Genomic DNA, 8,753 nt, shown 5'->3' on the forward strand with positions numbered 1-8,753 from the left:
GCGGCTGGCGGCGGCGGGGGGGAACGGATCCGGACGGACCCGGAGCAGGAGAGAGCACCCTCCGGCACCGGCCTCGGCTCTGCGGCGCCGATCTCCGTCCCCGTCCTGGGCCCGTCCTGCCGCCGGCGAAGCTTTTTTTTTTTTCCTCGTCGTCCCGTTCCCGAGGCGCTTCCCATCAGCCCTCGCGGTATGGCGGCGGCCGCCCCGCGCCCCGACCCAAGATGGCGCCCACGTGCGTGACGGAGAGGGGCAATATTGTAGTCGCCTTTATTATTATTTTTAAGCGATGCGGCTGACCCCGCACGCGAGGAACGGCAGCGGCGAGGGGCAGACGTTTAAAAAAAAAAAATCGTTTCTCTTTCTCTCCCGCCCCCCCTCCCGTTCCGTTTGCAGCGGTCTGTCGGTGACGCCACAGCCCCGCCCCCAGGAGCCCGGCACGAGGAAGCGCGAGGTGTGCGCGGAGCACGCGGGGCCGGGCGGGCGGGAGGAGAAGGGGGGGGGGGACGACGACGCATGCGGGGCCGGGGTTGACCTGGTGTCCGGGCTGAGGGGAGGCCGGCGCCGCGGCCTGCCGCCGTTACCCGCGGGGCTGGCGGGAGCATGGCGGAGGAAAGCGACCGGTGCGACCCCGACCGCGTCGCGGTTCCTGTGCCGGAGGCTAAAGATGGGGCTGAAGTGGAGAGCAAGGCCGGTGGAGGCGGGGGCGACCCCGCGGAGAGCCCCGCAGCCTGCCCCGACGTGTACAGATACATTAAGGGAGACTTGTTTACCTCCGAGATCTATAAAGTTGAAATACAAAACCTTCCCAAGTACATCGGGTTTAATGATGTGAAAAAGTTTCTTGCCAAATACGGGCTCAGTCCGCACAAGATAAAACTCTTTGGGAAGCAGACGTTCGCGTTCGTGACGTTTAAGAGCGAGGAGGAGAGGGACAAGGCCATGAAAGTCCTCCATGGGGTTTTGTGGAAGAGCCGGCACCTGAGCGTTAGGCTTGCCAAGCCAAAAGCTGACCCGATTGCAAAGAAAAGGAAGAAGGAAGAGGAGACGGAGCATGGAGAGGTGAAGCGGCTGGCTCCCTCCAAGGCCAGCGGAGAGGAGCCTCTGAGCAAGCAAATAGCAGATGTCGTGACCCCGCTGTGGAAGATGCCCTACGAAGAGCAGCTGGCCAAAAAGAAGCAGGAGTGTGAACAAGTGCTGCAGAAGCTGACAAAGTAATTCCTGTTTGTAATGCTACTGTAATGTTTACAAGACTTGACCTTATGTTGGGATGTAGCTAAATTGGCACAAATTCCCATCTCTAAAATAAAGTAGGTTAGAGGTAGGTCAAAACCCAAGTCCTCTGACAAAGTAAATAAAAGATAATCTGCGATGCTAGGACTTAAAAACTGCTCCAGCTGACAGAACTTGCTATAGCTGTTCTTCGTCAGCCTCGAAAGATTGCTAAATGAAGGGGCATTGTTTTAACATCTCTTGTCCATAGGCATAAGCAGAAGGATGTTTGTGCCCTTAAAAAAAATTGGCACTGTCAAATGGTGTAAGAGGTAATCAATCTATAGAGATGATAAATTACTATTAGGATTTTCTCTTTAAAAATCCCCTCAGATTTTTATGGCTGGTCTTTCTAGATCAAAGTACAACTTCTATTTCTTGCCTTACTCACTTATGTGGGTAAAATTGGTATTCTTTTCACGCATGGGTACATTGATAAATCTAGTACATACCTTTATAACTACATTTAACTCTTATTTTTCAGGTCACAGTTCTTATAAAGTTAGAGGGGGTTTGCCTGTTAAAAAATTCTGGAAAAAATATTCTTCATCTGATAATCTGATACGTTTTTATGCCCTATACAAAGAAAAAAAGAAAAAAAAAGTCTAGTGCAACTGTTAATAACCTCAGTTTTTCTAAATGTGTACTTTACAATTTTTGTTTCTGCTTTGGGCAGGGAAATCGGAAATAACAACAGAGCTCTATTACCTTGGTTGTTCCTGCAGAAGCAGAAGTATAATAAATTGTGTTGCCCAGTAGAGGGAGTGAAAGCATCACCATTACAGGTAATGTAATCCTAGGTAAAGTATGGAATGGGGTCAATGAGTTACACTTAGTTTTAAGAGACAGTGGACAAACTGAGTATTTGACTTGTAATGAATGATGAATTTTAGACATTGTTGCCTTTCATGTAAATACTGTGTGGAAATATTTACCGGAAGCAGAAGAATAGTTACAATTAACTGGATATTCTAACTTTAAAATGAATATGCTGTCCCTACGAGCTTGTGTTGTAGGCTAATACAAACATTCTTCAACAGAGGCAATATATTGCTCTTTAAATAACAAGACTTACTAAAACTTTTTTTATTATTGCTGTAAGTTCTCATACATCAAAATCCATTAATATCTTCCATATGAACTAAATGTCCTGTGTCCATTTGCAAATACATTTAACTACATGAGGGTTGTTTCAGGAGAAACTTGACATGTACAAATAAGTGCTATGTAAATATCTTACATAACTTTATTTTAAATCTAGACTGAATATCGCAACAAATGTGAGTTCTTGATTGGGATTGGTGTAAATCAAGAAGACAAAACTGTGGGTTGTCGTCTTGGCAAATATAAGGGTGGTACATGTGCTGTAGTGGAGCCATTTGATACTATTCACATTCCTGCTATTGCCAAAAAAGTAGTAAAAGCTTTCCAAGACTACATAAGGTGAGCATAAGTAAAATGAGTTATCCGTAAAGGTTTTGATGTCTTAAACATATTTATAAAATTAAATATTATGAAAAGCTTAGTGTTTGTTCTGAGCTTTAAGACCTAATATATACCAGTCTCAATTTTTAGCAATTCTTTGAGGTTTACATCTTGTGCCTACATCACTGGGTATTTTTCCCTTGCTCTTGCTCAGCTGTTCTGAGATGGAGGGACAGATTCCAGCCGAACACAGCTTTATTGCAAGCAATGAGATTTTTTAAGTCTACAATAAAAAGTGTCTGTTATTTGAGAGCTTCTTCCACTGACCCTAAAGAAGTACTCAGAAAAAGTTTTTTTAAAGAGGAATTTGAATAACAAAGGTCAATTGCTTCCTTGGATGAAGAGAAGAATCATCCTACAACAAGGAATGAAACAAAAGTTGTAAATTTAAGCAACAACACTTTTTAGAAAAAGGAGTGGTTCAGAAGAATCATGAAGGTGGAAAGTTTGAACTTGGTATGAAGGACAGAAGCCGATGAAGGCATTATAAAAAGTTGTGTCATTCTCTGAATGTGGTGAGAAGCTGCCTATAGCCTATCTGTAATTTTGGGTGGGTTAAAATGAGTAAGAGGATTGTGTGACAGGGGGATGGACTATTTTGCATTAGGAGATATTATCTATTCATCAGTCTCTTTTTTTCCTTTCTTCTTAATTAAGATGTGGAAGTTGTTCTTTCCTTGTCAAATCAATGTAGCCTGTACTTAACATTTTTCATTGCTTTGCGTGGTGAGCTGCTTTTGTTTCAAGAAACTGTTGAATGTTATGCAAAAAAATAGTTCTCTGTTAAGTAACTGAGCTTCTGAAAATTGCAGGTCAACTCCTTACTCAGTTTACAGCCCAGAAACCTATGAAGGTCACTGGAAACAGCTCACAGTCCGTACCACCAGGAATGGCCACATCATGGCAATTGTGTATTTTAATCCTCAGGTATTTAAGTTGATGTGTAACGTGCAGCCCAGACACACAGCTTTACAATTACATAAATTTGATTTTATGAATCCTGCATGCAAAAGAGAAATAGAATAATTACTTGGTGTAGTTTACCTTGCATTCCTAGTCTTCTATTTAGACTAATCTGATAAATGGAAATGAACAAGTAATTAATATGTGTATAGAAGGCATACACTAAATCATATCATTAAGTCACTAAGATGATTATTCTCCCTTCTTTGAAATGAAACTTTTAGAAATTAAGTAAAGAAGAGCTAGCTGACCTGAAAATCTCTCTGGCAAAATACTTCACAGAAGGGATGGGAAAGAGCAGTGGCGTTACTTCTCTGTACTTTGTGGAGGAAGGACAGAGGTGAGGGAGTTGACTTTGCTTTGGGGGATTTCGGTGGTGGCTGGATTTTTGGTGTTTGCAACAGAAAAGTAGGTAGTACTCCCGCACCATTATTTTGTCTATATCATAAAAGTAGCAGCAGTGTTACTAATTTGTTGAACAGTTACTTACCTTTTCCACAAGAGACTCCTGAAGTTTTGCGTTCTCGTGTAGTGTTCACAGGATAAAGGCAAGTGGAGTTTCAGTGGGTAAAGCCACTACTAGTTGCTGGCTGTCAAGCTGTAGAAGTGTTTACTGCAGTAGATGGATATTTATTATTATCAAAAAGTAACTTCTGCCTCCTTTCTTCCCTATTTTATGTGATTTTTTAACCTCCCCATCCTTTTCCACAGAGCACAAGGCTCATGCTATCTTTATCTAGAGACAACGTAGGTCCTACTGTTGACATCAACGGAACAATTGCACACCGTAAGAAAAAAATGGCCCAGAGTCTCTAAAAGGATATGATAAATGTTGGCCCACTATAAATTACTGCTTAGTATGTAGTACTATAGTTTTTAAGATGACTAAAGCTTTGGTAAAAATTGTAACAACCATGTTTGTCGTCTTTCTTTTTTTTTTTAATTTATTTTGTCTCCCTGTGCCTTGCCCCCCCCTTTCCCACCCTGCCCAGGAAATCTCCCAACCTAGAAGACTTGCCTTTGGAGCATGTGGCTGGTGATAAGTACATCTATGAAGAACTTCTTGGCCTAAAATTTAGAATCTCTCCTCATGCATTTTTTCAAGTAAGGATGATATGAAGTTGCTAATTTCACTGGATTTGCATTAGTGCCCTTAAGCCTGGCTAATGCTCTGTAACAAGATATTATATACCTAGAGATTTAATCTTTCATTTATTTGGTGCGATTAAATACCTTTGAGTATTATGTTTGGCTGCAAAAACAGTTGATGGAGACATGTTGAAGACAACTGTTTTTTTCTTTTTACTAGTTCAGTATCATTGGCTTCCTGTTAAATGGTAGCCTTTGTGCATACAGAACATGCAGTATGTAGTTCAGGAATCTTTGTAATACTAATTTTTGTTTGTTTTTCCAAAATTTATTTCTGCCCTTCCAACACTTTAAAGCCTTAGCAGGTAGCCTATATTGTTGAAATGGAACGTATCAAAATAGGAAGGAAGGATGTTATCCTTTGGTATTGTAAATATGTTGAAGCTAAACTGTATTTTCTGTTATTTGCCATAGATTATAGGCTACTTTTTTTTCCCCACATAGCGTGCTTTGCTTGCTCTTTAAGACAAATATGCTTGCTCTAGAGGCACTGGTTTAGAAAGCTTATTATACACTACTTCCTTAACCATAACGTGTAATTACAGCATTTACTTTAAAGCAGTATTACAAACAAATAGAGCTTGCTGAATGTATTGTCATGGTTATATTCTCCTGGTTTTGAATCTTTACTACTTCCTATTCAAGGGGACGAAGTATTTTTATAGTCTGGACTTCACTTTACTGCTTAGCATTTCGCTTAATTATTTTGTTTGCTGTCTCCTCTAGTTTCCAGACTTGCTTTTTAGGTACTATAGAACAAGTCATGTTTTTACTAGAACATAGACAACAAAACACTACTTTTTAGAGAGAAATTGAGTGAGACTTCAACAATGGAATGGTGATCTGTTAGTATGTCCTGGTCTAGCTCAGTTATATGTGATTTGTTTCTTAGAAGCAAGAAAAAGAAAACACGCTTTCCTAAGACTCATTAAAACACATTTACTATTTATGAAGAAGTAGACCTATTTGAAACATAATTTCACAGGTAAACACACAAGCTGCAGAGGTTTTGTATACCGCCATTAGGGAGTGGGCGCAACTGAGCCAAGAGAGCACTGTACTTGACATTTGCTGTGGTACAGGAACTATTGGGATTTCTTTGGCAAAGGTGAGTGAGTGATTTCTCTTCCTGGATATAAGCTACTTTGTTAACAGATGTAGATAGTTGTGCTTACAGTGAAAGAAAATACTTGATGTCCTTGAAATGCAACACGTTATGTCTTAATTTTTTCAATTAATTTCTAATTAAACTGCCTGAAGCTGTTTTACCACATCATTATGAAATCTCACCTATGTGTTGAGCAGCCTGAATTATTTTGAAACTAATTCAGTCGAAAGAGGCAGTAGTTCTGTAGGCTAGCCAAAATTTACTAGGATCTATCCACTTAACTAGTTTGGGCTTTCTCAGAAAGCTTTGGCTGTGAATAACCAGCATTTCTTACATCATTTTTAGAGTGGAGCTTGCTAGACCACATAAGGAAGTGTGGCCCCAAAAAAAGAAGGACGCCAGCATAACTAGAGTCTGTCACATACAGGTTGGGATAAATGGTGTTCATCCCACAATTTGAGTCTAAGAAATCCGTATTTATTTGCACAGGTCCCTTCTCAGCCTTTTTTCTGGCTGCAAGGCAATAATTCTCTGACCAGGTACTAGTCAACATTCATGTATAGTAGTTAATTGCTGATACTATGAATAGTGGTTAAACTTACATTTACATACCACAGACAGATCTTTTTCCCTTGTTTCTACAGAAAGTAAAGAAAGTGATTGGAATTGAACTCTGCCAAGAAGCTGTGCAAGATGCCAAAGTGAATGCCCAGATTAACGGTTAGTTAAGCCAAAATGCTAAGATCTTTGCTTGTTAAGAAGTACAGTAGTTATAGAATTAGTTTCTCTTTACGTTATCTAAGCAGCTTGGAATTACATGTTGTTGATCGTAATCTTGTCCACTTTAAACATTTAATCTCTCTTGAAAACAAATACCATGTTAGTCTGTGAGATCAGTTTTCCTGTTGACTAAGGAAAAAAAGCTAGCGCTTTTTTCCTCCAAAAATAAAACATTTCAGTGTAAAAGTGAGATGAAGTCAGTTACCCTCATAAATAAAACATTAACAGTAGCTATTTTGGGGGGGGTTTTGCTTTAGTCCAGATAATGGAAGATTCTCAAGTTACTGTTGTTTAAATGATGTGAAGTACCAGTGATTGTTTAAATTATACTGATTTCAGGGTAGACTGAACAATTCGTAGTTTCTAAGGCATCCAAACTTAATATCCAATTTGAGTGTATCAAAAGATGCTTTGACTAGATAAGTACTCTGATAACATCTTTTCATTTTTTTATAGAATTGAATAATATTGAATTTCATTGTGGGAAGGCTGAAGATATTGTTCCTTCCCTAATTAACGTATTAGCTCCTCAGAACCTGATTACTATTGTAGATCCGCCACGAGCAGGGCTGCGTAAGTTTACCTTTTCTTAAGTCTATTCTTTTAACTGGTGTTTGGTGGTGAACCCAAGAAAACACCAATGGAATAAATTAAACGGGAGGCTTCAGGTATAGCTTGAAGCAACTAGGTATTGCAACAGTTTTGTTCATGCTGGAGTGTAACCTGGAGTTTTTGTGTGAGTCTGTTGATGCACGCAGAACTGGTAAACAGCTGCCTTGGTTTTTGATCCTCTAGATTCCAAAGTAATTCTTGCCATTAGAAGAGCTGAACATCTGAAGAAGCTTATCTATGTATCCTGCAATCCCAGAGCCGCAATGAATAACTTTGTGGAGTGAGTATTTCTTGCATTGACTAAGTATATGTGGCAAGAAGAAAAATACATGCTTCTTGGGGAGGGAGGGCCGTCGTTGGAATTTTATTTTTAAGCCGTATTCATTGAGGCTTACCTTTCAGGAGAAACGGTTGACAGCTGCTGCACAGCAAGCTTGGAACTGTATTGCCCAATATGCGAGCAGTAATGGAAATATGAGGGGTGGTGCATAACCCTATCATGGAATTGAGGCTTAGGGAAGAAATCCTCTCTTAGAAGAGTAGCAGCGATGCACAGTGTACTAAAACGTTAATAGAGTTCTTCCTCCCCTTTCTCTCCCTTTCCCATCAAGCCTTTGCCGGGCCCCTTCCAACAGAGTCAAAGGAGCCTCTTTCCGTCCCGTTAAAGCAATGGCTGTGGATCTCTTCCCTCAGACCAGGCATTGTGAGTTACTGATATTCTTTGAAAGGGTTGAATATGCAAACGGGAGCTCTGCTGAAGCACCACCTGATGCTACTCCAGTCACAACAGCAGGATACGACTCGGAGTGCGTGGATGGCACCAACCCATCCAGCATTGATGCGAGCCAGGCAACTTCTATACATCTAGATACTGCACTTGAAGAGAGGGAATCAACGTAACTCTTCAGAGACACTTTCCAGAGACTACTTTTGCTTGTTAGCTGCTTCAGTAACGTTTCTGTAACATCCAGGTAATAAATCTCTGTACAACAGAGTAGTTGCAAGGCTTCTAAGTTATTTCATCATACTAACTTGAGTTAAATTTCATTATGTACTATTAGTCCTGCTCTTCTCCTCCTGCCCTCGGGGGAAATTCAGGTGAGTGAAGTAATGTATATGGTGGTCTCACCCTTTAAACAGTTGAAACAGCTTTAAATAAAGTATCCCACAGCTATCTTCAGATACAACTATTTAAAACCTGGGCTCATTTTTAATGCAGCACCACCCCTTCCAGTGCAAGTGTAATACCCCACACTTTAAGCGCTAGTGAATAGCTACTATTTATCAACAACTAAGCGGTAAGGAGGACCCTGCAGACTGACTGAACGCAGCATCTAATTCCCAAAGCAGGTAATCTTGTTACAGGGACCTGTAACTGTCAGTACTA

At 40.6% G+C, this 8,753-nt stretch overlaps 1 protein-coding gene across 2 annotated transcripts; it reads left to right on the plus strand.

The window, feature by feature from the left end:
- Window positions 1–40: 40 nt before the first annotated feature.
- Window positions 41–8,360, plus strand: TRMT2A (tRNA methyltransferase 2 homolog A). 2 transcript variants are annotated; one of them, XM_052797567.1, is made up of 11 exons: window positions 42–1,211; window positions 1,946–2,054; window positions 2,531–2,712; window positions 3,567–3,681; window positions 3,942–4,057; window positions 4,710–4,821; window positions 5,852–5,974; window positions 6,619–6,694; window positions 7,211–7,327; window positions 7,550–7,646; window positions 7,978–8,360. In XM_052797567.1, exons 1-11 carry the CDS (start codon window positions 601–603, stop codon window positions 8,264–8,266), a joined length of 1,947 nt encoding a protein of 648 aa, XP_052653527.1. In that variant the 5' UTR covers window positions 42–600; the 3' UTR covers window positions 8,267–8,360. The 2 variants fall into 2 exon arrangements, with proteins under 2 accessions (XP_052653528.1, XP_052653527.1); XM_052797568.1 differs by lacking the exon at window positions 7,211–7,327 and having other exon boundaries at window positions 41–1,211.
- The last annotated feature ends 393 nt before the right edge of the window (window positions 8,361–8,753 follow it).

The sequence above is a fragment of the Harpia harpyja genome, chromosome 9 (assembly GCF_026419915.1).
Source record: "Harpia harpyja isolate bHarHar1 chromosome 9, bHarHar1 primary haplotype, whole genome shotgun sequence".
Taxonomy (NCBI): Eukaryota; Metazoa; Chordata; class Aves; order Accipitriformes; family Accipitridae; genus Harpia; species Harpia harpyja.

Excerpts from the sequence above, each read along its gene's own strand:
- TRMT2A (XM_052797567.1), top strand. The coding sequence starts at position 601 with ATGGCGGAGGAAAGCGACCGGTGCGACCCCGACCGCGTCGCGGTTCCT. Across the intron at positions 5,975-6,618 it reads TTGGGATTTCTTTGGCAAAG|AAAGTAAAGAAAGTGATTGG; the intron begins GTGAGTGAGTGA and ends TTGTTTCTACAG. Across the intron at positions 7,328-7,549 it reads TCCGCCACGAGCAGGGCTGC|ATTCCAAAGTAATTCTTGCC; the intron begins GTAAGTTTACCT and ends TTGATCCTCTAG.